This window comes from Gallus gallus, chromosome 7, assembly GCF_016699485.2.
Source record: "Gallus gallus isolate bGalGal1 chromosome 7, bGalGal1.mat.broiler.GRCg7b, whole genome shotgun sequence".
Lineage (NCBI taxonomy): Eukaryota > Metazoa > Chordata > Aves > Galliformes > Phasianidae > Gallus > Gallus gallus.
This window is the reverse complement of record NC_052538.1, coordinates 31526917-31554423: the sequence shown is the minus strand read 5'-3', so window position 1 is coordinate 31554423 and position 27507 is coordinate 31526917. Positions and strand designations below refer to the sequence as shown.

The following is a 27507-nucleotide window of genomic DNA, read 5'->3' as shown; positions in this document are numbered from 1 at the left end:
ATAAGATGTGTGGTATTCCTTTGCTTGGCACTTTTGCCTTTACAATATCCAGATGTTGTTTATTTCTGTAGAGTTATACTTCTATATAGTCAAGATTGTTAGTACAACCACATGGAGCATACATAGCAGGATCCTTAAATGTTTTAATCAGCCTAACATCTTCAGCTTCTGTTAATAGATACTGATGTACGCCAGCTGAAAACAGTGTGTCACTTCACACATATTAGACAGCGTGTTTGCTAATGAAAATTAGCAGGTCATTGACTACAGTCTACTTCCTGAAGAAAATGGTGCTTGCATGTGAGACAAGTTGTACATCATAAATAGAGATACACTATCACCTCCCAATTTCTTCTCCCTAATTGGGAGATGCCAACATCTCCCACTTTGCAAACTATTGCTTTCAGTCATCTGAGACACATTTGTATTGTGTCAAATGTTCAGTAGTAGTTTCATTAGGGGTTTTGTTTTATAACTGTATACAAAAAAGGTGTAGATTAAAAATACTGAAATAGTGTCTCTTCACTTAATACATATTCTGTGATATTGTTTCCAGATTGAGATATATTTTGTGTATTTATGGTTTTTAAAGAGTTTCTGTTCATGAGCAGACTAACACAGGAAGGAAACCTGTACTTTAAAAACCTTGTTTCTCAGAGGCAGACCTTAAGTTGTAGACAGCATCAACTTCTGAAACCTTTCTGTATTGGATTATATGAGAGGCGAGCTACCTGTACTTCTTTGTTCATCACTACTAAGATGCATGCATTCTTCTGCCATTTATTTTGTGTAATGATTTACATAAGAAGCAAGTTATTTACGCTGAATACACTGAAACTAACTGCTGGACATTCTTCTGTAAGAAAATTTGTCTATCTCATTCTTTCCAATTTCATCTCTTTTTTATGTACTGTGTTCTCTTTAGCCCCTAATAACACTTGTGATGAGAATGCTTTCATGTGCCGTAATAACATCTGCATTCCAAAACAGTTTGTATGTGACCATGATGATGACTGTGGAGATGGATCAGATGAATCACTGGAATGTGGCAAGTATAATAAAAGTAGAGAAAACAGAAAAGTTCCAAACTGTTAAATATAGGGCCTTCTGCAAGGTCTGTTGCTTTAAAGTCACTATTGCAAAAGAAAGATCCTTGCTTTCATGCGCTAATAGATTCAAGTCGATGTTACTATTTTAACTTTGAAATTTATAAATTTTATAGCTATTTCTTCTTTTTGTGTGTGTGTGTAAGTCTTAGAGAATACATGCTTAGAATGGTTAAAATGATTTCACATGTTTAAAAGAGAAAGCTTGTGTGGTGTAGGAGTTCTGTAAAACTACTTGGTGGGTATAGTAATTTCTAAAATAGCTGTTGGAAAACTATTTCCTAATAATTAGGATAAAGTTCCAATTCTTATGGAAATTACTTAGGAAAATGTATTTAGGCTTATGTGAGAGCTGCATAACTACGCATTGGTGAGAATTGTTACAGAGGATTATACTGTGCTGCATAACACACATTTGATTTTTTTTTTCCTTCTTGGAAGACACTTGTGTGTAAGCATATATTGCTTAGTATCTATTAAAGGAACAAAAGACAGTCTTTATTTTGTACATGCAACGTTCTACGTCAAAAGTGTTGAGCAAAGGATGAAATCACTGTACTTCTAGGATATCGTCGCTGTCATCCGGGAGAGTTCACTTGTGCTGATGGAAGATGCCTGTTAAATTCCCAGTGGCAATGTGATGGGGATTTTGACTGCCCGGACCATTCTGATGAAGCACCTATAAACAGAAAATGCAAAAGTTCAGGTCCGTATTTAATTGTTTTAGAACCTGTCTAACCATTCTTCTTGAAACAGAAGTTTGGGATTGTAGTTAGGCAAATGTGAAACATCGTATCTTTATGTACACAATGGTTTGCTGGTGTAATATGCCTTCCCTTTGATAAACCACGTATAATTGCTGAAATTTCAAACTTTAGGGAGTACGTTAGGAGTTTCTGTTACCAGTCTCTTGACAGTTCTACTGAAGATCTTAATATTATGAACATACAGAAGAGTTTTCAAATGATCACAAAAACTGCAAATGAATTTTACAAACTGTGAAAGCCTTGGGATTTGTACGGTATAGCCGGTGATACATGAATTTGTAGCTGTGTCTAACCCTGTTCCCTGTTTAACAATCTGATCTTTTTCTAAACTAAGTCATTCGTTACGGGAGGGAAATTCCCTGAAGTTATCTTGTATTTCAGCTTTAGTTCTCCCTTTAATTTTTCCAAATCTAACTTTAAAATCTAATTACAGAACTTCTCTGAAAGAAGTACAGACAACTTTAATTAAATCTAGTTCTATGTGATAGTAAAAGTTCAGTGTTATCAGTGTAACTTTTCGTACTGCTGATTTGTAGTGCATGGAATAAATAATACGTAACATATTTATTAGAATTCTTATTTTCAGTATTTCAGTTCGACTTGTTCTTTGTAATCTTCTAAGAGAAATGGTCAGTCTCAAATACACTGACCAATTTTGACCAAGTTGGGTTGCTTTAAGTGTTACAAATAGGGGAAAAACAGGGGATAATGTCATCAGCAAAAGAGATGCTTTAGAATATTCAGTCATGTTACTAAACACCACAGCACTCATGGGGGAGAGAAGCCATGCTTTCTAAATCTTACAACAATTGCATTTTGTGCAGAGACAAGGTAGGAGTTTCTCAATTAAAAGAGAATAAATTTATAGGACAATTCACACGTTTTCCAGTGGAGGAATAAACCTTTAAAGAATAAAAAGGATTTATATTATTACCATTAAGAAACTAATATTCAATTTTTACAGAATTGTTTGCTTTTTCATGCTCACATTAGACCTAATCTGTGAGAAAATTCATTCCAAATACTAGTAAACTACACAAAGTTGTGTCCTCTTTTTCTTTTCCAGAGCAGTCATGTAACAGCTCTTTCTTCATGTGCAAAAATGGCAAGTGTATTCCTCAGAATAATGTTTGTAATAACAAAGAAGATTGTAGTGATGGCTCTGATGAGAAAAGCTGCCACATTAACGAGTGCCTCAGTAAGAAAGTTAGTGGCTGCTCTCAGGATTGTCAGGATCTTCCTGTTGGATACAAGGTGAATATCTATAAAATATAGTGTAATATAATGTCAACTCTTAACTGTTTCTTAACTATTCCATGGTTGTAATAAAACTCAATTGTGTTGTTATCTTCTTGTGATGAAGTGTCTTACCTTCAGAGTTCTCATTCACATTACTGTGTCTGTTACACAGATTTTAGAGATTATCAACGCTTCAGTAATATTCGTAGAATCATAGAATGGTTTGGGCTGGAAGGGATCTTTGAGACCATCTAGTTCCAACTCCCTGCTATAGGCAGGGACACCTCCCTCTAGACCAGGTTGCTCACAGCCCCATCCAGCCTGGCCTTGAGTGCTTTCAGGGAGAGGGCATCTACAGGCATCTTGCTGGGCAAAAGTTATAAAAATTATATATAGGCCTTTCCAAATAAACACATGTGCAATTGAAAATAAGGAATGCCAAAAAGGGTTCATTGTTTTCATGAACAAATCACACCACCAGTAGCTGAGAATAAATGTACTTTTATCTGTCTGTTAACAGTATGAATAGCAATGCATTTAGAATATTACCTAAAAAACTGAGGATAGTTTATGATGCAACATGTTCAGGAGATAATAAAAAAGATTCAACAAGTAATTCAAATGAATGTATTTGTTTGGGTGTTTTTTTCCAGTGCAAATGCTGGCCTGGATTCCAACTGAAAGATGATGGCAAAACATGTACAGATATTGATGAATGTTCATCTGGATTTCCCTGTAGCCAGCAGTGCATCAACACATATGGAACGTACAAGTGCTTGTGTGCAGATGGGTATGAAATACAGCCTGATAACCTAAATGGTTGCAAATCCCTTTCAGGTATTGCTTTTTCTTTTTTTTTTTTTTAAAAAAAAAACAACTATGGTTGTAATCTGTGATATTCCTTATCTCCAAGGTGTGTTTTGCTCCTTTTTTGAGCAAGATAAGCAGTTACTTCAAAGTACATCTCTTCAACAAATACTAGGAAAGTAATAAGTTTTATTTTGAGTATGTATTGTACTCAAAGCATTTTGGGTGAATTGTTACAATGGATTATGATAGATTGAATTATTTTTACTAGAAAAACTATCAGGACAGTTTAAAAAAAATCACTTAATTCTACTACGTAGTAACTTAATAATAGCATGTTTACATAATGTTTATATAAAAGACGTCTGATGCCCTTGAAAGTTCCCTGTTTGTTTAATGAGTATATGGCAAAACAAACAAACAAAAAAACAAACAGGAAAGTATAACAGAAATTGCAAAATCTATTATTCCTGGAGCATACAGAATGCACTCTCATATGCAATAAACAGTAAAGTTCAAAAAAATGGTGTTTATTTCTTCACACCTCTCTCCATATGCCTGATATTTGTATATACTTCAGTCAGTAGGATTCATTAGATCAGTGAAAGGAAGATAAAATGTTAACAGAAAAGAAACAAAAATCCATTAGCATTTTCTGCTTGGTTTTGTTCATAGTACAGACCAAATCTAGTAGGCTCCTACTTCTTCCAGCTTTGCAAAAAAAAAAAAAAAAAAATCATTTTGTTAGTTGATTCTTATTTTTGCTTTTTTTTGTTTGTTTATCAAAGCCATCTAGTTTCTTTCTAAATGATGTGAAGACAGGATTATCTGTTTCCCTTGTGTTTATAGGAACATAGAATTACGGAATCCTTAGAGTTGTAAGGGAACTTTAAGGTTCATCTAGTTAATGCCCAGGTGCTTCCCTGAGTAATCAGAGAGCACAGGATGAGATAGAGATGGAGGATGAAATTTTTACTTTACTCCTACCGCACTCCTTGCAAGCCACTCACTGAATGAGAAGCTATAGATTGCTCAAACAAGAGGGGACTCTGGAACACATAGTATAGTTGTATACTGAAGTTGTAATGTGGTGGACTTCAAAAGTGATAATGACAAAACTGTTTGTGCTGTGGCAATGATGGTTGTGTAGAGAGGAGCTGCCAGTAAGTGAATGTTTGACGTAATTTCTTGCATAAGTTGCCTTGAGGACTTCACAACAGAGCAGAGCCTTGCAGGCTTTCTCCACAACCCACCAACAGTCTGTGCTGAGGGTGATGACTCAGTTCTGTTGTGAAATGAAGAACGTCTTAGGAGTTTAACACGTGGGTAAGGCAGGATATGGTATTTCAGACAAGAGCAGAGGGGGATGGACAGCACATAACATCTCAGAATCAGAATATCTAAGTTGTAGATGCAAGTCTTAAATGTACTTCCTATTAGTAGTTTTTTGGTACATCAGTCTGTTAATAGAGCAAAACTAAGACAGACTGTTTTTTCATTAATTTTTACTACTATATATGCCAGTTTCATAGATGTTTCAGAGTGATGGTGTAATTAAGTATCTGAAGGAATATTGTTTAATAAACTAGAAATCTGGGATTAAAAAAAAAAAAAAAGCCAAATCTGGCTTGAGTTCAGAATTGGAAAACCACATTATGTCCAAATAGCTGTTTAGTTTTGTGTAGAATGCATAGGGTATTGACATCTCAAAAAGCTATGTTCAAAATGTGTTTGCTTTACAACAGAAAAATGCAATAGTGTCTTAGTGATCATTTGAAAGTGTTCAAATTAAGACAAGTGGCATGACATTTATTTCAAATTTAATCTCTGGCATTAAATTAGCATAAAATACAGTATGGTTACCATATTAAAAATGCAAAACAAATTAAATTACGTTGAAAGATATACTAATTGATTGCCTGGTTCATTTTTATACTGCATCATTGATCTTTCTTGGAACATTTGAATGTTTTAAATATTTCTTTCATCCATAACATTGATCAGAGCATGTAACATTTATTTTTCAAACCATCTGTATTTCAGCATTGTATTCCTGATTTTTCCATAAATTAACGTAAAAAGCTAGTCTAATATATTCTTTCTCCCGGGGTTTAGATGAGGAACCTTTCTTAATACTGGCTGATCATCATGAAATAAGAAAAATTAGCACTGATGGATCCAACTACACTTTGTTGAAACAGGTATAATCATAGTACCATGCTCTAAGTTTAACTCCGTACTTTTATTCTTATTTAACGTATGCAACTGACAGAAATATCATCCTGCAATTGGCACTGTATACAACACAGAACAACTGCAATACCTTCACAGTTTGGATAACATTTTAAATTAACTACCTTATTTTAGTTTGCAATGATTAAGGCTCAGGCAGTTGTTTTGTCAGTCATTCTGATTGTACCAAAAATTACGTTATTTGTGGTTCTCTTCCACTGCAATATGTTTTGAACAATTTTCATATCTTTATTATTTTCAAAGTATATTTACGTATATATGGCCATGTATTGTTTGGGCTAATTACTCTCAGAACCCAAATCTGTTTTTTGATTTAGATGAACACAATTCCAGTATTTGCAGTAGTACAACGCATGAACACGTATCCTTGGCTAAACCTGATTTTTTTTGTGTGTATAGTTGTTCTAAATTATTATGAAAAAAAAAAAACAACCCTTACCATTTGAAAATACCTACTGAAATAGTTACCCAGTTGCCTAGTAAGTACAGAGCTATCATTTTAGCAACTTCTGCTCTGCTTCTATGCTTCACCTAAGTGTAGTTAGTTACCACAGATTGGAGTTCCAAAATATGTTTTAATGAGAACATTTATTTTTCGAATGTTAATATAACAATCAAAACAGACTAGAAAATCAGTTGTGCCAGTCAATAGCATTAGGCTTTTTATGACTTCTTGTGTCAGTAAGCTGTGCATCTTAATGTCACAAGAGAGGTGTTGAGGTTTTCAGAACAGTAGTTACACAATTAATCACCTTGCATTAATCATTTGAATTTATTTAAGCATAGCAAGCATATTGTCTGTTTGTTCTTCTGCAATCCTTCTGATGGCTTCTCATTTGCATCTCACTGACTCTCCTCTTTTGCTGGTATATCTATTGCTAGCAGCCTGTGAAAAAGAGGGGAGCAACAGTCAATTTTCTTCATGGTTCGTACCGACAGATTGGCTCAGCACTTTATCAGTCTTGAATTTAATGAACTCCTTTTCACTGCATTAGGAGCAACATAGCTCCAGCCATTTAAGAGAATCTGTGTTTTCCATATCATATCAGTTTACTAGTCTAATATATACTTCAGCTTTTGAAGTCTTTGATCCTATATGTAAGCTATTTTTGATAGTATACAGATTTGAAAGCTGAAGAGGGAGCTATACCAGCATAACAGGTGAGCTGTCTTCCGCATGAGGACATCTTTTTGTCCCTGTATTGGTACGATGAATCAGCTCTAATCCTTTCTTAGACATCTGCCAGATGAAGGCAAATACCAGAGCTCCTCTGGCAAAGGAGGAGAACTGCCCTTGTCTGTGCATTTGATCTGTGCTTTGTCATTCTAACTATTGCTCATGCAAACTCAGAGTAGAGGAGCTGAAAGGAGGAGTTTCTTCAGTCTTCTCTGAGTTGTTACGTATCAGCCTTTTACTCTCCTTTTTTTTTTTTCCATCCAAGTGTACATAAACAGGTCAACTGTTTGGATTATATTTCACATATATTCTTTGCCTTCCATTTCCTTCACTCATAGTCATCAAAATCCATAGCCAAAGTAGATAGACTCCTCATTATTAGTGATTTACTTACTATTTACCTCCTTTATTTTTGCACTGCGGCACCAAGGGGACTACAAAGTTTGGACTAGAATATGGTGTACTGCATGTAACAGATGAGATGTTTACACAGCTGATGTCATCTAAAAGTTTCAGCATTTCTTCTAAATTAGTCTAGATGAAAAAAAAAAGAAGACAAAGAATAACGAAAGGAGGACTTTAAAGAGCTATCCAGAGCAGGAAGAGGAGATGCGGTCAGGACAGAGAACTGTTGCAAATATTCAGAAACAATTCTACTTGAATTATAATTAATAAATAATTTTATGAAAAATATTGGAGCTAAGTTTATCCAAAAGAAAATATTTGCAGTCATAGACTTCAAGGCAGACAAATTCATCTATCGGCCTTGTTGCTTCAGAAATGCATACAGTATTTTAAAAGGTGTAGAGATAAAGCTTATTTTTCAAAAGTTACTGACTTTGATTTCTAGAACGTTATAGATTTTTGATAGTCTTTTGTATTCATTCATTTGTTGTCTCCTTTGTTAAGAACTTGGAGTGGGGCTTTATCTGTAGGTGCACATGTTCTAGTAATACAAAAAGAGATCCATTGTTTTGCAGCACAATTACAACTGACAGAACTGCAGTCAGTCTTATGTACTAAAACTCTGCATGCATGAACATGTGATTTTTTTTGAAAATGAGCGGTCTTTCAACACTGCTTTGTTTCATGCTTTTCTTACTGATCATTTATGTTGCCTGATCACTTTTTTTCCTGTTTTGCTCAAAAGATAGATTTAACTTATTACACTGTGGTTTGCAGATAAGCTACAAATCACTTTCAAGGCAATTAAATATTGTTCTTCTTTGTTGTTAGCTAGTCCGGAGCATTCCCTCTACAGCTATGAATTTCATTAACAAGGGAGGTTGCCTATATACCTGAGAGTAGAAGGTCATTGGAGTGATAACAGAAATGATGAACTGATCTGGTTTTAAAAGTGCAAGCTACATCTATTCTATTTACTGTTGCTGTTTCATCATTGATTGATAACATCTTTGTATAATATTATTTCAGTGCAAGTCAGAATGTTAAGCAGATTATAAGGCAAGACTTTCATATTCTCAGATAAGGAAATGAGGGTCATCATTTGAAAATAATACCTCTGTTTCTGATCTGCCATTTGGGATGAAAAGCCAGTATTACACAATTACTAGTCTTTCCAGCCTGTAGGATTGCCTTAACTATGATCACCTCTTTGATATATTGGCTTGGTAACTGGAGTCACAGGAGACTTCCAAATGCCTGCCAAGTCTTTAACTTACGCTTTTTGTATATACTACAAATATATGTATGTGTGTGTTGTATAGTTTAGCCTCTGAGAACTTAAGACCTCCTTATTTTGGAATTAAAATTCTTGCTTTTTGACATTACAGTTTATAATTCCCAATTCATTTTTATTAATAATAAAAAAGTATCTGCTAAAGATGGTGAAAGTTATGCTATTTCTGATTTTAGTGTCAGTGTGCTCACATTTTCCCAACAGCTGATATTTCTGTATAGAAGGATATTTTAAATCCATTCCTGAGTGAGATAGGATTCTAGTGCTTACATCAGATGAAAATGATTGTGAGGTGGGCTTTTTTCCCTCTAGTTTGCCAAAGTAATGCCAAAGGTAGTAATTAACAAAAAGATTTAGCAAAATATAAGTATCTACTGAAAATTTCCTTTTAATGTTAGGAATTGAAAATGTCATAGCTTCATTTAGTTTCAAGACATCTGATTTTTTTTTGAGATGCAATAGTTATTCGTCACCACATTTCTTTCGGTTATAAGTTTTATCTTATTCTGATTGTTTAGAAGTAATGTACATAAAGGAGAGGTACTCAGAAATAGCAGTCAGTAAAATAAAGCATTTTGATGACTATTGTAGACAGTATGATTTGCATTATGAATGTTATCAAATATTCTATTTTCAAACTTACTTGAATAAATGGACTTGATTTTATTTTATTTTTCCCTGTTTTTAGGGTCTAAACAATGTGATTGCAATAGACTTTGACTATAGAGAGGAGTTCATCTACTGGATTGATTCCAGCAGACCAAATGGAAGTAGGATAAACAGAATGCGTTTGAATGGAAGTGACATCAAGGTAACTGTTGATTAATAATGTCAATATTAGAATTACTTTTTTCAGCATTTTGGGAAATTCATGGTGGTGACCTAAATTGTGGAATAAGGTATGAGTATACCTATAATCCAGCAAGTTATAGTAAAACTGAAATTCATTTGGACCTTGTCTGATGTACAGGTAGGGACTAAGAGGACTGCATCTGTCAGCTAAGTTCTATATGACTTAACTTGACAGTTGACTCAATTTTTACTTCAGTGGGGCTTTACAGCAAGGCAAAGAAAAAAAGATGTGTAAATAGGTAAACTTGGTAAATGTACTAATTTATTATTTCTTTATATATAGTTTTCCTTGGTTTTCAGTTTAGGTTTCTCACTGAAGAGGGAATGAGACAGTGAACATAACTCTGTGTCTTTGCTATGAATGATCCTGAATAAAATAAAACTGTGCCTCTCTATTTTGCTTCTATATTGGAATAAGTTCACAAATCCACTATTAAGCACATATGTTTACATTTTTCCTGAAGTTGTGTTATGCACGTAGGAATTCTTCACTTCCTCTCTTATGTCTGATCTTTTTCATAAACAAGGAACAAATGAGTGGTAACATACCCTGTGAGTTTTGTTCACACTGGTACAGTATTCAGAGAGAAAAATATTGATAACGAGTACATTTAATTTTCATGAGAAAGTGTTTTCCATTTGAGAAAATTGGCCTGGATTTAGGCTCAATAGATTTTTGTGATTTTTTTGCTTTTCTAGGTAGTCCACAACACAGCTGTTCCCAATGCACTGGCTGTTGATTGGATTGGAAAGAATTTATATTGGTCTGATACTGAAAAGAGAATTATTGAAGTGTCTAAAGTGAATGGCTTATACCCTACTGTCCTTGTGAGCAAAAGAGTGAAGTTTCCTAGAGATCTCTCCTTAGATCCACAAGCTGGGTATGAAGCAACTGATTAGCGATGATTCAAGGTTTTGTCGTGTGTTGGTTTTTTTTCCCTTTTATTCTTTTATTATTAAAAAAAAGATACAATATTTGTGGTAAGTTTGATTGTGTCAACATCTGTGTAGGCTATAAGATTTGCAAAGTTCAATCTCAGCAGTACACCAAATTCCAAGATATCAAGCCTAAGCAATTTAAATGCACTTGCTATTAGTTCACAGTGAGTTGCTTACAAGCTCATCTAACGTGAGGACTGTTGTTCAAATCCGGCATATTTGTTAAAGATAGTTCTAGAAAAATCCCCAAAGCTATCTACAAAATGGAAAGATCATGGAATAATTACCAATGTATTCTTGAAGTCAACTAAATTATATACTGTTACTTTTGCGTCTCTAAACCAAGCAAATGTTGTATTTTGTTGGGTTTTTTTAGGTACTTGTACTGGATTGATTGCTGTGAGTATCCTCACATTGGCCGTGTTGGTATGGATGGCTCCAGTCAAACTGTTGTCATAGAAACACAGATATCTAGACCTATGGCACTTACAATAGATTATGTCAACCACAGACTGTATTGGGCTGATGAAAATCATATTGAGTTTTCTGACATGGATGGATCTCATAGACATAAAGGTTGGTCAAAGTACTACTGTTTTTTATTAGTTTGGTAACTTCCAAAACGTTGATGCTTTGTTACTTATATGTAAAGACTGCATTGTAATTTTTTTTCTTTTGCAATCTTTTTTGATATATTTCCATTTTTACCAGCATTTAAAAGCTGCTTTTCGTATTCATTTCCTGTTAGAAATCATTTTTAAACAAGCATTCCACCTTTCAAATATGTTCAAAGAGAAAAAAAGTCAAATGAATCAGAAATTCTAGGAATAGACTCAGCAGAATTGACTGCTCTATTGATGCTGTACTCAAGAGTATACTTGTTACATGTGTTTTTGACCAAATAATAAACTTGACTGTTGAAAGTGGAAGAGAGATTTTCTGGTTCCATGTATTACGGTGTGGCTAAAAGCAGCCTTTTTTCCAGCCTGAGAAGGCCTGGAAAGTTGACTTAGCATAAAATCAGTGAGCAGACTAGTATTAGAAGTGTAATTTGGGGCTTTCTTGGTAGATGGATAGAATAATAACTTCTGAAATACTTGCATAATGAGCTAATTTTTATTCCTGTGTTCACCTTCTTACCTAACAGGTAATTAAAAATCTAGTATCTTTTACCTATAAAGTTTTTAAAAAGATGTTTTATACTGCGATGAGTGCTTCTCGTATTCGACATGGTATAATTATGGTATAATCTTACACATTAATTCAAATATATGGAATACTTAGTATTGTTTTTGAGAGTTTTTTCTGCTAAGATGAAACTATTACTTGATCTCCCTTCCATAAGCATTACTCAAGCTTTGGAATTGCTGTTATCCTGGTAAAACTCATCTGTTTAGGGGCTTTTATCTTATAGTCAGTGCTTCCAAGTTTTCTCTGGGCCAGAGTTCATGAAATGGCTACTTTATTTCCAGACTGGAAATTTGCTCTGAGATGAAAAATAGGAAAAATATTTTCTAGTCCTTCTGCTCAAGAAGAAGAATAAGTTACAAATAGGGAAAGAAAAATTCCATGACAGCTTTTTGAAATGCTGGATTTCAGAGACTACTGCAGCAACTACGAGAGATGTAAACATTCCCATTGGTCTTGATAGCAGCCAAGGGTAGTTTGATGGTGCTAACCTGATTACCTAAGCAATACTTGTCCAGACATCCTCTGTCTTCAGGCTAACACTCTATTTTTCTGACAGAGTAAACAAGGCTCCATAATCTCGAAGTTATTCCACGTGCTGCTATCCTGCTATGTAATTGTTATACAATTATCCTCTTATACTTAATGTATCCTTCAAGGGAAAGAAATAAGTAATGGCCACACCTAACAGGCAGGCAGGCATCACATCTTTCTCAGTTTTCTCTTTCAGCCTGCGTGTTTTTGAACTTTCTCAGTAAATGTCTAATCAGTTTCAGGCAATACCTACAAAATTCCAGCTATATTGTCTTTGGTGTCCCTGTGACTTTCCCTTGCCCAAATGGATGCAATCAATGTCACCTGCTTTTATATTCACAGAATTAACCTCTTCCCAAGAAGGTACATGAACCCAAATTTGTCACAGATACTTCTAGCTTCACTTCTAGCAACACCATCACCAGTTTTAGACAGCTGAATGCATTTATGAATTCTTAAGGGAGCATATCTGAGTCCCTGAGCATTACAGCGAAAGTGTTAGAAGTAAAGTATTTCTGGTCTGGGTTTCATGTCTTGTGATGACTGTTCCTTGAAGACATATTGTTCACATGGATTTCATGGTCTATTTTTCTTCTGTCATTCTGAAGCACTTTTTATTGTGAGAGTGAACTAATGGATGCTTGAGCTTTTTCTATCCTCCGTACTTTCAAATGCAGAAGAAGGATAAAGGCGCAAGTATGATGAGCACAAATACATGTTCATAGAGCTGATAAAAGTCTCAATGGGTAGCGTGAGCAGTGCATTCTGAAGTGCCAGTTATTGTAAGCTAAGTTGTTGGGGTTTTTTTCCTACCATTTTCTATGCCTTTTGAGGATACAGCTATCTTAATGTGAGTCTTTTTGTTTGTTTTGTTGTTGTTCTGAGAATATGTTGTTTTGATCTTAAATTGCTCATTATAAAATGTGTGAGGAAGATGTCACAGTGACTCCACAAGATCCACAAAATAAATCTCTTGCTGGAATGGGTGAATCTTAACACATATTGTAAAGAGATGTTTGCAGTTTTAAGTGCTTTGTGTTACAAGCTTCTTAAAGACAAACAGGACGATATTAGGCTATCTTTTGATACAGCGTGTGTTAAATTAAAGGCTGTTTTTGCATGCAACTGCTATTTACTTGTATTTCAGAAATTTAGGTTATTTGTAACACTTTTTTTTACAAGTTTTTTTTTTTGTTACTTGTAAACCTTAAAACTTTTTTTCAGGAAAAGAGAATATCTGCTGCTTTTCTTTTGTAAAATTCCTCAGCATTTCAATTGAGAAGTGAGCTTTTATAATTGTCAAGAGCGTCCTAGTAAGAACTTGGAAAACATGCTAACTAGGCCAGAAATCTTACACTACTTGGGAGCTCTTCTTGGCACTAGGGGCAGAAATGACCTTGCTTATCTATTTGAAGTTTAATGCGTGATTATGTAAACAGTCTTTAGAGCTTAGTCACAAATGTTATGCACAGTAAATGATTAAGCAAGCATTGAAGCACTAATCTGGCTAAGCACTAAGCTGTTTTACTTCTGTAAGCTTGAAGAAAAAAAGAAAGGCATTCAAGAATTTGTCAGACTTAACAGCTGCTTTTGGTTCCATTTGCCCAAAGGAGATGGAACCTTTGTCATTCCCTGGCTATCTGATTGCCTCATGCAGGTTTCCCTATCCTTCCAAGGTCTGAATATACAGAGATGCCTACCATTTTCCAGTTTCACTATTAGAAGACAAGAATTTCAGTATAATGGAACTACAGAAATTGAGTTTGATAGTCCAGCTGAGGAAGTACAGAAACTCCTCCGAGCCAAGATTAGAATTGGACAGTGTCCACTTGATCCATGTTTTATATTCTAATAGCAAAAGTTTACCACTTCATTGCTTCATCATGGAGGGGCATAAAAAATGAAGACTGAAGACTTGTTGAACCTTTAAACAAACTGAAAACTTGCAAGTGAATTTGTTAACTGCAATATAGTTATCAGTGAGAAGCTTTTCTCTAGTATATTAATTTGAAAAGCTGTTCAGAATTGGCTTCTACCTGGGTGTTCACAACTGTTCTGAAGTAATTTGAAAGTAATGATTAAAAGGCATTTGGAGATTAGATTATGGTAGAAAAAAAAAATTAGGAAAATGAATTTCCAACATCTTAGTTTCAGCCGGGATGGAATTGTGCATAAATGGAACATTACTTAAAGTATGATTTTGCATTTTGTGGGTTTTGTCCCTGATAATTTTAAAATAAGTTGTTGAATAAGTTGTTGGTCTATTATTACATACAGAGGTTGGTGGTGCTGCCTGTGGTAGAGGTTTAGAGCTTGATGGTCCTTGAGGTCCCATTGAACCCAAGACATTCTATGATATGATTCTATGAATATGCCCTTGTAATACATTTTACTTCACAGATGAGAAGAGCAGGATCTTGAAAATCAAAATAAGCTGTTAGTTTAAATTTACAAGATTCTGTCAGTGGAACAGGATAAAGCATTCCCTACTTATTGTAATACCTGGTATATGTTTCGGTATATGAAAAATGACATATGTACTCTGAGATACACTGTACTGGCTAAAAGTGTGTGTAGTTAGTCCTGGTCTAGTGAAGTTCTTCTGGACTACTAGGGCAGTATCCACTGAACTACTGGGCTACAACCATAGTGTTTTATTTGTTGGGGGTGTTTTGAGATATGGATTGGTCATTAACTTATTTCAAACCGATTTTTAAAGCTTTCATAGAGGCTGTAATGTAGCATAGTTATGAGAAACCTTTAAAGTAAAGGAAAAAAAGGCCACACAACACCTGTTTAATACATAATTCTAGAAAGTAATTTATACCGAATGAACTGTAGTTCTAATGGATGTGCATTAAAATGTACAGCTGTTTAAGTTTTCCATTAATGTGCTGGTCAAGTTCTGACCCTTATGTTGGTCTAATGTAATTTTAGTGTTTTACAGAGTATATTACTAATGGATTTGCAAGTAGATATCTTGAGTAAATGTTTTCAAACAGGTGATGCAGGGAAATAATTACAACTCTAACCTGGCTTTATTCTTAATTTGCAGAAAGTCGATCATTTTCACAGTGCTTGCTAAAGAAAAGTGAGCAATTAGTCTTGCTCTCGTATTTAAAAGTGTGATTCAAACCATAATGTATGCTGTGAGGTTAGTAATTAGTATTGTAACATGTAACAAATGTATGTCATTTATGAAGAGGTAGATCAACAGCTAAGTTGTCTGGAAGTTAGACTGGAAAAAAAGAAAAAGTAGGTGTTTCTTCTACTACATATGTTTATGATAGATCATTAATTATCACCACATGAAATTTTAGAAAGCTTAGAATACTGATGTCACTACAGGCCAAGAACAAGCATGAGGGACTATCTTACTGTTGCACCAAGAACAGAAAACATAAATTCTATCACAGTTTTGTTGTGGTTTTTTTGTCAATCACAGTTGATGTGAAATATCAGTTTTACAGCCTAATTTTTGTACGTCAACAGTGCTGGTATTCCATTGTTTACAATATATCAAATACTAAAGGAATTTTTGGATTCTGATGTATGCATAATCCATTTAAGCTAAAATTAATTCTATACCCAAATATCTGAATTTATTTTTGTCTTATCATGACAATCTGGAAAGGCAAGTAAACATTTGCTCATGTGCGAGTACTCAGTATATGGCATTTCTTTGTAATGAGTGAATAGCCAAAGAGAAGATGACTGCTACGGGTATTTTTCGTTAGTAGGGAATACTACAGAAGACCAAATCAAGATAATTTTCTCATGTAGATCTTCATGTGCATTAAGGCTATTTATTCTGGGTTTATTCTTAACTGTAATCAGAGTAAAAGAATGTAGACAAATAAAAACACATTTTTGAAAATGTAGAAAAACTGAAATGGCATCTTTGACATCTTCAGTTTGACATCAAAAGTAGAAGCAGGGTCATAATTTAATGCACAGTTGCATTTTCAGAACTTAAGTAAAAGTAAGATAGATGGCTTTATGGGTAGGGCAGTTCCTTGCAGCTTCTTCTGTCAGTATGGTTTGTATTTCAAATTAGAAAATGTCCTTTACAATCAGTGGGGAATACAACCCTGTGATTCGGGGGCTACAAGAAAACTTTCCATAGTAAATACAATCTACCTGAAATTTAAAAATGCTGAGTTTATTGTACTTACGTCTCAGTATATAAAGACAGCATGGTGGATTGTGCCCAGATTTACTCATAATCACATAATAAATATCATAGTACAATGAAGCAGCTGAAAGACTTAATATAAGTGAAGTAACTGCCTGAGGAGAGCGGCCACAGAGTAGTCCGATTCTTCTTACTAGATAGTGATTGAATGCAAAAGCCATTTCTTCCACATAGCGTGCTTACACACAGGTTTTGATGAACTCATCCTTCAGAGTTATAATTTCCTTCATCCAATCCAAATGACATTAATGTGTAAATTCTGCACTTCCTTAATTAATTACAGTAATCTGGTAGTAAGCATAGGATATGATAATTAGTATTCCCAATTAATAATTATTCTGAGACACTTTAAACATCATTCACTTTTTAATTTAAAACTAGTGACGTCCCTTTGCTGGAACAGCATTAAGTCTAACTCAGCATTATAAAGATGTATGCAAAGTTTGAAGAATCTCTCTAGAAGATTCAAGGACAATTTTAAGTGAAAAAATCTTATGTTAAATGAAATAACACGAAGAGCAGTAACGGCCAACATTTGACTTCTTAGTCTCAGTTGTGCCTAGATGCAGTTACGTGTTTATTCCACTGTTTTTGTTGCTGGATATACCATACTGATATATACCATATTGTGAAGTTGTGTATTGCTTTCTAATCTGCAGATAATTCTCTGCATCAAGGGAGTCACTCAGTTCGCTCCAGACCAGAGTAGGGATAAAATTAATATGCAAGAAGCTGATGTAATTAGGTGATAAGCATATAGATTTTTTTCAGTGGGCAGGCAAACTCTGCTCTAGGCATTGCGTATTTTCCAGAGTCTGGGATGTTTTTCTTGTAATGTATTTTCTAGTGAAGAGGACTGATCAAAATATCAGACTGAGGAAAATAATGGGCATGCCTGTACATATACTTTTTATTCTTCCTTTCTTGTATTTGCTTGGCTTGTTACTTTGACAAAACTAAGAATAATGGTACTTCAAGAACTCTTTCGTTGCTAACAAGAAAATCTTAGCAAGAGTTGACATCACTTCTGTTTTCTAGATGCCCTTTTCACAACATGTTTCTGCATATAAGGGAAGCTTTCCTTGGGGGTACCAAAATATTTAGGAATCTGTGCCAAACATGCATACGACATAAATGCCAAAATTCTTTTTTTGTATGGTTGCACTTTGACTAATTTTTCAGAAGTGTTGTGAAGCTCTTTAAAATAAATAAATAAATAAAACCTGTCCTTTCTGTTGGATGGTTACGGTATGTGCAATCATACAAGGAAGGGAAAATAATCTATGCTCTAAGAAGCAAAGTTTCCTTGACCAGAAGGCAGCATACCTTACACTGGAGTTCATTATGTGGGCAAGACAAAATTTTTTTTTTTTTTAATTAGTATTCCATCTACAAAATATTGGTCATCAATTGTCAGTGAACTGTGAAATGTTCCAGCAGGAATTTTGGATTTGCCAAGCCTATTTAAACAAGTTCAAGGCATGGTCATCAAAGAAAACAAAGGTGTTAAGAATATACTGTTTAAAATAACAGATGCAACTTCTCTAATTTGTCTTATCAGTATTTGGAGTAATTCAGTGCTGAAAGACCATAATTTACAAATGGAGCATTGTGGTCAAGTGTTCTCCTGTGACATTTAGGACTACAATTGCATGGAGTTTAAAAAAAAATAAAATAGAATTCAGCTTATGTTTGCCAAGAACAAATAGTCCAAGTATACAATAGGATGAAGGACATCCCAAAGCTTTTTCTCCCTTTTGTCCTTTCTTCCCTTCTGAAATGTTGACTTATTATTTTGTGGTATTGCAATGGTATGATAAAGTGTATTAGCACTTTATGTATTTTTTTTTATTGTATGCTTAGTTCTGCTAGGAATAAGCAATAAGCCCTCTTACTGTTATGCTAAATTCAATGCGGTTTCACTTGTCAGCATATTTTCCCAAAATGAAATGTTACTAATTGTCATAAACATTATCAAATTCAATGCATTTGTATATATATACGTTATGTTTTGTATATTTCTAATAATTTTTCATCTTCTGTAAGAAATGGGTTAAGGTATACTTAGGTTTTGTCCTACTTAGAAAATTGACATCTGATTGGTTTAGAATCTGGAGGTGATTTTCGTTAACTGAAATTCTTTCATTTCCTTAGCACTGATTGGGTTGACTGATTCCAGGCAAACAGAGCTCACATATCCCCATTCATCTTTCTCATAACTGGTAATAAAGAACATTTTAATCTTGACAAGTTGTTATGATAGTTATTCTCCAGACATTGTGTAGCAGTTGTATCTGTCAACCCATGCAGCATGGAATATTTTAGTTGGCAGTCTTCCAAGAGTGAACATTAATCTTAGTGTTTCTTCTTACAGTCCCTAATCAAGATATTCCAGGGGTGATTGCACTAACGTTGTTTGAAGACTACATCTACTGGACAGATGGGAAAACCAAATCACTCAACCGTGCCCACAAAACCTCTGGATTAGACAGACTGTCACTGATTAACTCCTGGCATACCATAACTGATATACAGGTGTATCATTCTTACAGGCAACCTGATGGTAATTATTCCATATTTTCTGTTCAGCACATTGATATATTTTACATAGAAGCCAGCTGCTGAATTAACTGAAGATTATTTATAACCGGTGATGTATTTTTTTCTGTATTATTTTGAATTTTAGAAGTCTTTGAGTGAACTTTTTAAAATATAAATCTGTGATTAATGTTGTAAGTATATCTATTATTAAATAAATGTATTATAAATTGTTCAGTGATGAGATATCCTATGAGTTTTATAGATACTGATGGGAATTACAGGATTGTAAATTTGTGTTAGAGTCCAAGTTATCAGTTATAAAGATCAGAACAGTGTCATGAAGACATTTAGCATTATTATTGCAAAAGTAGGAAGAGTGTTAATACAGAAGAATACTGTTGCTTAGAAGCCGGAGACTGAGAAAATGCCTTGAGAGTGTAGGTGTTATGGTTGCATCCACTCTAATGTCCATCTATTGGAATTCTAGATGATTGCAATCTGGCACTTGACCCACATTAGCTGATTTTATTTTTTGTCTCATTATTACATATCTTTTTTTAAAGTTCTTTTTTCTTCCTCTCATTGTTTCATTACTGAATATACATCCTTTGTAATAATTGCTGCACACAAAAGAAACAAATAGCTTAAAGGCAAAAAAAATAAAAGGGGGGGGTTTGTTATAAGACTTTCCATTGTAAAACTAATGTGTGTATTATAATTTTATTCTATGAAGCAGATACTCAGAAGTAAACAGAAATAATACGCTCTGATATTCTTTTCCTATTCTATCCACAGTGTCTAAACATCTGTGCACAGTAAACAATGGTGGTTGCAGTCATTTATGCCTTTTAGCCCCTGGCAAGATGCATACGTGTGCCTGTCCCACTAACTTTTACCTTGCTGCAGATAACAAGACATGCTTATCAAATTGCACTGCCAGTCAGGTAAGTGCATATGTATATTCATTTTACTGTGTTTTCACCTGCTTTTAAATAATAAATGCTGTTGTCCATGAAATATGGAAGCTCTTGTCAAAGGGGCTGAAGGCTAGGTAAGTGTTGGATGTATTGAAAGTGTTTCATCTTCATGATTATTTGTTGAAAATAAAATTGCAAATGCCTTTTTTTTCTCCTAGAGAGTGTAGAGCTTCTTCTCTTCTAAATGTGAATGTTTCTGCCAGTCATCAGAACAGATAAAGCTGTTGAAAAAGAATTTATATAAAATACGTAAGATAGAATTACAAAATGATTTGAAAGTATACATGAATGAGCAATCATTACACAAACAGGAAAAAAAGGAGCTCAGTCCAATAGGTAGATAAGTAAATAACAGTTACAGTAAAAACAATCCAGTAGCTGAAATGAAAATGGTAGGATGTGCAGTTACTTAACAATGGTGTCAATTAAAACATTGAATTATGTGTGCAAGGTGGATGGTACAGTGCTTAAATGATTGTTCTCAGTAAGACCTTAAAGGATCAAGTCATGGAATGCATGAAAGTTCAATATATAGTTTTTATCAGTGGAACTACAAGTGAGTGCACCAAAGTCATTAGAACTATAGTGACATCTATCACCTGAAGTCACAGTGCACTGCATCTCCAAAAAAGATCATTAAAAAATAGGTGTTATAAGATCAAAATACATAATTAGTGGAACAATGACACAATCACTTAATTTCTCATAGTTTATGGGTTTTTTGGGAAAAAAAAAAAAAGTATTATTGAAACCTTTCTTCTTTCTTTCTCTCCTTTTACAGTTCCGTTGCAAAACTGACAAATGCATTCCATTCTGGTGGAAATGTGACACTGTTGATGACTGTGGAGATGGCTCTGATGAGCCTGAGGAGTGCCGTAAGTATTGTAAATCTGGAACCCAGTTTGTCAGTAGAGTCAAAAACACTGCTTTATACGAGTTAGATGATTTTCTCTGAAAGCTTTTGTTTGCAGTATGTGTTTGATTTCCTTGGTTCCTGTCAGATTTACAGTGGACAGTATCTTTTCTATCATCCTGTAAATATTTACACTAACTAATATTTACTAAGCTTTTAAGATCTCTGGAAAAAAGATAAAAATTACAAGTTTTTCATGTTTTTCATCCCTTCTCAATTTCTGTTGAAGTTTTTATATTTTAGAGTGTTCTGTTTGTCTTTAAGAAAAAATTCTGCCACATTTGGTCTTTTTTTTTTTTTTTGGTGATAGAATTGTGATATAATAATCTCACTGGATTTTATTTTATTACAGTTATATAAGTTTAGCTGCACATTATCACTGAGTGCAATTTCCAAAATAACAACAGTAATGTTCTCCGTGCAATTCCTTCTAAGAATCTTTTTATTTTTCCCAATAAGTCTTATATGTTTATATTTTCATTTTGTACTTTTATAAATATGTCCAGAGGAGAATTTGAAGAGCTAAATCCCACCAAACCAGTATGAACAATCTTATGCAATGATCATTTGTTATGTATGCTATCTAACCTTGATACACTGTTATGAAAGTGGTGTAGATATAGCACATTTCTGAATAGCCTTCCATAGTCCAAATAGCAGTTTCCCGTAGTATTCCTCTGAATTGTAGACAACTGGAAGTCAATTGTGATGATGTTTTCAGCATCCCAAAGGATGACTGATGTGAGGCAAGTAGCTGACTGCAAGTTTACTTAGTAGTTGGAAAAATACCTGTCTAGTATACTGGGCTCCCAAAGAGAAATGTTGATGATGCTGTTTTCCCTCTCAGTCATTAACTGCTTAATGCTATTATATTAATCTACACAAATCAAAATATTGTTGTATTCTTACCTGAGATGGTGAATTTCTTCAATGCATATTTTTAAACTGAAATGCTTATATCCTTAACTGCAAGTTTATGTTCAGATAACAGCAAATATCCACCAGTAGAGGATTGTACAGTTAGTAAAATATAACTGTAGTTACATGAATTTAAAATCTCAGACTTTAAAATTAATTTTGAAGTACCATGCATGCATCTTCCTTACTATTATCTGCTTAGATTGAGGCAGTTCAATACAAATGTTCAGAAATACTTCCGTTAGATCCATAGAAAAGGAACAATGCTATTGACACTTTGCCATTCCTTTGGCATTATTAATAAGCAGTTTTCTTTTGTTCCAGCTGAATTCAGATGTCAGCCAGGACGTTTTCAGTGTGGAACTGGACTTTGTGCCCTTCCAGCCTTCATCTGTGATGGAGAGAATGATTGTGGGGACAATTCTGATGAACTGAACTGTGGTAGGTGTTTATTTGTATTGTAGATGTGCTACGCTGTTGTAAATGCCGTGATTTGCATTCTGCCAAGAAAGTGATTTCATATTTGACTTTTGATTTTTTAATCTTCAACTTTTAATCTTTTTAAGTCAATATTTTTATTCTTTTAACTTCCAGACACGCATGTGTGTCTGTCAGGTCAGTTCAAGTGCACAAAGAATCAGAAATGTATTCCAATAAACCTGAGATGCAATGGACAGGATGATTGTGGCGATGAAGAAGATGAAAGAGATTGTCGTAAGTAATGTTTAGAGAATTTTATTCTGATACATGTAGCTGATTTTAAAAAACAAAATAAAATATGTAAAATAATGTAAATGTCCTCCCTGCAAAATAATTTGAGGAGCATGCAAAGCAGCTAATTCACTGGATTGTTTGATAAACAATGTTTTATATACAAGAGAACAAAGTAAAATGTCAATTAGTAACTTCATTTTTTAAAGTTATTACAAAAAAAAAGGAGTGTGTAAACAAATTAATTTCAAGTATTTAATTGTGTTTCTAGCTTAGGCTGAAACATCAATTTTACTCCTAACCACCTCACAAATGACTGATCTTCTTGAGGCTTTCATCTTCCATGCCTTGCGGCAGCATATTTCAAAAAGAAAAAAAAACACTTTTCTACTTATTTTATTAAAAATGATATGAACCTATAGCTTTTTTTCTATATTTTTTTCATTGATATAGTTCTCTACTTTTTCAATTTCCCCTTCTGCAGGGACTTAATTAATTTACCTAAGCAGCTTGATTACCATTTACACAGATATTATGCATCTTACTTGTGGTAAATCCAGTTTTGCTCCATATTTCACGGAGGCGATTAAAGAAAATATTTTCAGTTAAACTTGAAATATATTAATTAGTTTGTATTAAGATGTATTAAGATGATGGTGCTGTGTCTTGAGATAGCCTTCATTCTGTTCATTATTCAGATTTACAGCTGTTGTAACTTGTTTAGTCCTATTTTCTGAATTAGCTGTCTCAAAAGCTGCATTTATACAAAGAACTCCTCCAGGAGAAGGGTTGCTAAGGATACAAAGACTTCGTTAATTATCATGTTTGATGTCCATCTTCCAAATAGCTCAGCAGAGCTCAAGCCTCCGACAGATAGTATTATATGCTTATTGACATGTTACATTTCTTTAAAAAACAGATTAGTAGGGCCAGGTAAACACCTGCAGAAGATCGGGGAGATTGCTTTTGTTTCATTTTTTAGTATAAAAATGACACAACATATAGAAGGTTCCCTTACAACTGTAAGTTGTACCAGACAGAAATAAAATGAAATCAGAGCAACAGAGACTACAGCACAGCATTGTTCAGGGAATGTGGGAGGTATAGGAACAGGATCAACAATGACAGTTGAAAACTTAGGCTGTTTTCAACTAGAGTGGGATAGGATTAATCTGCTGTGATATAAAGCAAGCTCTTGAGTGTTCTGAATCTCAGCTATCAACCCAACTGCCAAGGCACAGCATAGGATGGAAGATGGAAGGATTCATTACACACATTTTTCATTTCTGTCTGTCTTACCTAATACCTTACTAATCCTATCTTAAGGGTTGGAACTTGAAGATCTTTGTGGTCTCTTCCAACCCAAGCCATTCTATGATTATCTAGGCATTATGAGCTTTTATCTTAAGAAAGTTAAATAGTCTAGCTTATATTCTAATAAAATCTATTTTTGTCAGATTTTAAAATTATGTATGAAATAATTTTGCCTTCTTTTTGATGTTACGAACAGTATAAACCAAATGTTTTCTTAGAAATTACTTAAATGATGCCAGAGATACCTCATTTCTGAAGGTTTTTTTACCCCTTATTTTTCTTACAAAGCAAATGTTTTGAACATGATCAGAATTTTCTAGTTTTAATTTAGAACCTTCTTCTTTAAAGCTGAAAACAGTTGTTCTCCAGACCATTTCCAGTGTCAAACAACAAAACACTGCATTTCTAAGCTGTGGGTATGTGATGAAGACCCAGACTGTGCTGATGGATCGGATGAAGCTAACTGTGGTGAGTGTGACTCTGGTTTAGGATATATCACTGTTTTGAGTATGTGTCTTTAGCTTGATGTTGTTACAGAAAGTATTAAAGGGAAATTATTATTTCATTTAACAAGCCCTCTTCCAATCTATGGTGGTAGCTGTGTGATATGATAGTTTTATGTAGCTCTTACTGTCCTTGTTGGATGGTAATATATAAGTGGATTTAATTATTATAACTTTAATATAGACATTAAAATAGACTTAAATACTATTACATTATTGACTGGAATTATCAATGAGTTTCTCATCTGGAATATAGTGACATTTTCTATTTTTCTGAAAAATGATCAGGTTTCCACCATTTTATTGCTATTGTGATTAATAAATAGTGAAAATTTTCATAATTTCCGTTAGTCTACTATAATTTCAGTAGAGGTGCATAAACTTTTTGTTCCAGAGTAAGAAAGAGATGCAATATAGTAAAGACATTTCATAAGAAATGAATTGCCTTTGTGAAAATCCAACTCTGTTTTTATTTCAAATCTACTAGTTGATTATAATGCCTTCTGTTTTTATGTTGGAGAAAATAGGAACAGTGAATACGGATAAATTGTTATATGCCACTCATAGCTATGCACTATTAAGTAAGCATATTAAAAGAATAGGATCACTTGAATCTAATTTTAAAATTTCCCTTAATTTTAGTGTTTGAGATGTTTAAATAACCTCTTTATAGCAGTAGTTTGAACACGATTTGTTCATCTACTTTTTTTTTTTTAATAATTAAAGATGGATATTTTTATGAAGAAACTTCAGGAGAATTAAATTTTGAATTTACAAGTAGACTGTAATAAAGATCTGCATATGCTGGTGCTAATAGTAATTTACCATTTATAGTTCATTTTTTAAAATGCCTACATTGCAAAACTGTGCATAAAGGGTAATTTCTTTTTTGCTTATGTGCTCCATAGCCATATATATTTTTGTTAGTAAACATTTACTACTATGTGTTATGGGGGATACAATATTGAGTGAACTTGTTGGAACTGTACTGTATGTATTTAGTCTTCTACGGTTCATTTCCAACTGAGGCAATTAAAGTAGTTAAATAAGTGTTAATGAATGTACGGTGATTTTCAAAGAATATTAGATAGTTTTTTGTTCAGACAGTTAAAATAAGGCATTAAATTATGGCAATCTTTACTCAGAGCTTTACATCACAAAAGGCCCTTTTGGGGGTTAGAATACGAAGAAAGCTGTTTTCAGTCTTAGGAAGTTATAATCTGCTTTAAAGATTATGAGTATTTTAGATATTTACCAGAATAATTTGTCAATGACTGTTTTCTCCTTTTTCCTTTTATTTCATATTAATTTTTTTTTGATAAAATATATCAAAAAATAACTTAATATCTGTCAATTATAATTTAAGATAGAAACATGAAAATTAAGTAACCATAACTTTTATTTTCTTTGTACTATTTCTATATGAACTTCCACATTTCCGTGGAGCCTCACTGTAAGAAAAGTGGGAAGCAGTTTAGTGTTTGAAGACAGCTATGACAAAATGTGGGTGTACCTTTCAGGATTCCACAATACAAAAAATAAGCTCTTAAACTATTTATTTTGAGTTGAATATATGTTTCCAAAAGATCAGACATTTGTTATGAAACTTTCTCAAATTTTCATCTTTTGTTATGTCTTAGTTCTACTGTCTTACTACTTTTCTGAGCTCTCATTAATCTAAAGAATGAGGTAGAAGACAAGCAAATCTAGTCTGTTAGACATGTCAGCTGTAAGCTGCTGTGAGAGATCAGAGTCAACCTCAAGGAAAAATAAAGCTTTCAGAGTTCTCAAGTGATATAAAAAAAAAAGATCCTTAAAAATACAAAAAAAGTATTTTGTATTTGGAAGGAATTAAATAGTTCTTTTTATTCATTAAAAATAGAGTAAGAAGGAAGATTAATATTCAAGGGACAATCGTACATTTAGAATACACAGGTTTTTTCTTGCTTGCTTGTTTTTTAAGAAAGCCAAACTTTCTCCATCAGGGTACCTAAATGTGAAGAGACAATACAGCAAAATAGATTTAGTATGCTTTATGAAGAGTAAGGAAATAAATCTTATATGTTGTTTTCAACATAGCAGGTAGTTGAAAATTGTGTTCTATCTTTTTCTGATTAGGTCTTGATACTCATGTAGAAGGAAAAATAGAATATGATCTGTGATTAGCCTTTAGGACTCATTTTGTAGGCAGTTTTGTTACTATAGAATAGTAGTGAACTGTAGAGTTCACTAGAAATATTTTAATGCATAGAATAGGTATAGGATGTGAAACCACCTTAGCAAAGCAACAGAAGCAAGTACAATAATTTTCTATTTTATTGTTATTTTTATGCCTTCTATTGTTAAATGTTCTTTAAGTGCTTGCCAATGCAATTATTTGAAATGTCATAATTGAAATCCTGCTCCCCAGGGAAATTTTCACAGCCCCGAGCCTGCTGGAGTTCAGGAAGTGCTTGGACAGCACGCTCAGGCAGATGGTCTGATTTTTGGGTGGTCCTGTGTGGATCTAGAGGTTGGACTCAATGACCCTTGTGGGTCGCTTTCAACTTGGAATATTCTATAAAGCTATTATTCTATGAAATATCATTGATTATCTCTGGATTATTTTTGTCATCTTGAGAAACATAATAGGATAAAGTATTTGGGAGGAAATTGCTAGTAATTGTGATGTTGGCAGAGAATTAGGAACAAATGCAAAAGGCAGTATTTTAATTGCCATATTTGTGAGTGTACAGACCCACACGAGTATTTGCCTCAATCTATTTGGTATTCAAAAGCCACACCTAAAACAAAACACAGAATCAGCAGTTTGGGCTGTAGCATCAAATGTCATACCTCTAATTTCTTTTTCAGAGGCAGAGAAAGCAGGTTGAC

At 33.8% G+C, this 27507-nt stretch overlaps 1 protein-coding gene across 7 annotated transcripts in view; it reads left to right on the top strand.

Moving 5' to 3' along the window:
- The window catches only part of LRP1B (LDL receptor related protein 1B), a 581170-nt gene that overhangs the window by 486113 nt on the left and 67550 nt on the right, over nucleotides 1–27507 (top strand). For all 7 annotated transcript variants that reach the window (XR_005861415.2, XM_040703826.2, XM_422146.8 and 4 more), the window contains exons 53-66: nucleotides 926–1048; nucleotides 1672–1812; nucleotides 2940–3127; nucleotides 3766–3949; nucleotides 6035–6120; nucleotides 9737–9859; nucleotides 10600–10781; nucleotides 11216–11415; nucleotides 19131–19319; nucleotides 20093–20241; nucleotides 21056–21149; nucleotides 22430–22546; nucleotides 22700–22819; nucleotides 24479–24598. Coding sequence is in view for 6 of the 7 variants with exons in the window: in XM_040703826.2 (XP_040559760.1) it covers nucleotides 926–1048; nucleotides 1672–1812; nucleotides 2940–3127; nucleotides 3766–3949; nucleotides 6035–6120; nucleotides 9737–9859; nucleotides 10600–10781; nucleotides 11216–11415; nucleotides 19131–19319; nucleotides 20093–20241; nucleotides 21056–21149; nucleotides 22430–22546; nucleotides 22700–22819; nucleotides 24479–24598 (2016 nt within the window). In the remaining variant the exon portion in view is untranslated. The remainder of the gene's footprint in view (nucleotides 1–925; nucleotides 1049–1671; nucleotides 1813–2939; nucleotides 3128–3765; nucleotides 3950–6034; nucleotides 6121–9736; nucleotides 9860–10599; nucleotides 10782–11215; nucleotides 11416–19130; nucleotides 19320–20092; nucleotides 20242–21055; nucleotides 21150–22429; nucleotides 22547–22699; nucleotides 22820–24478; nucleotides 24599–27507) is intronic.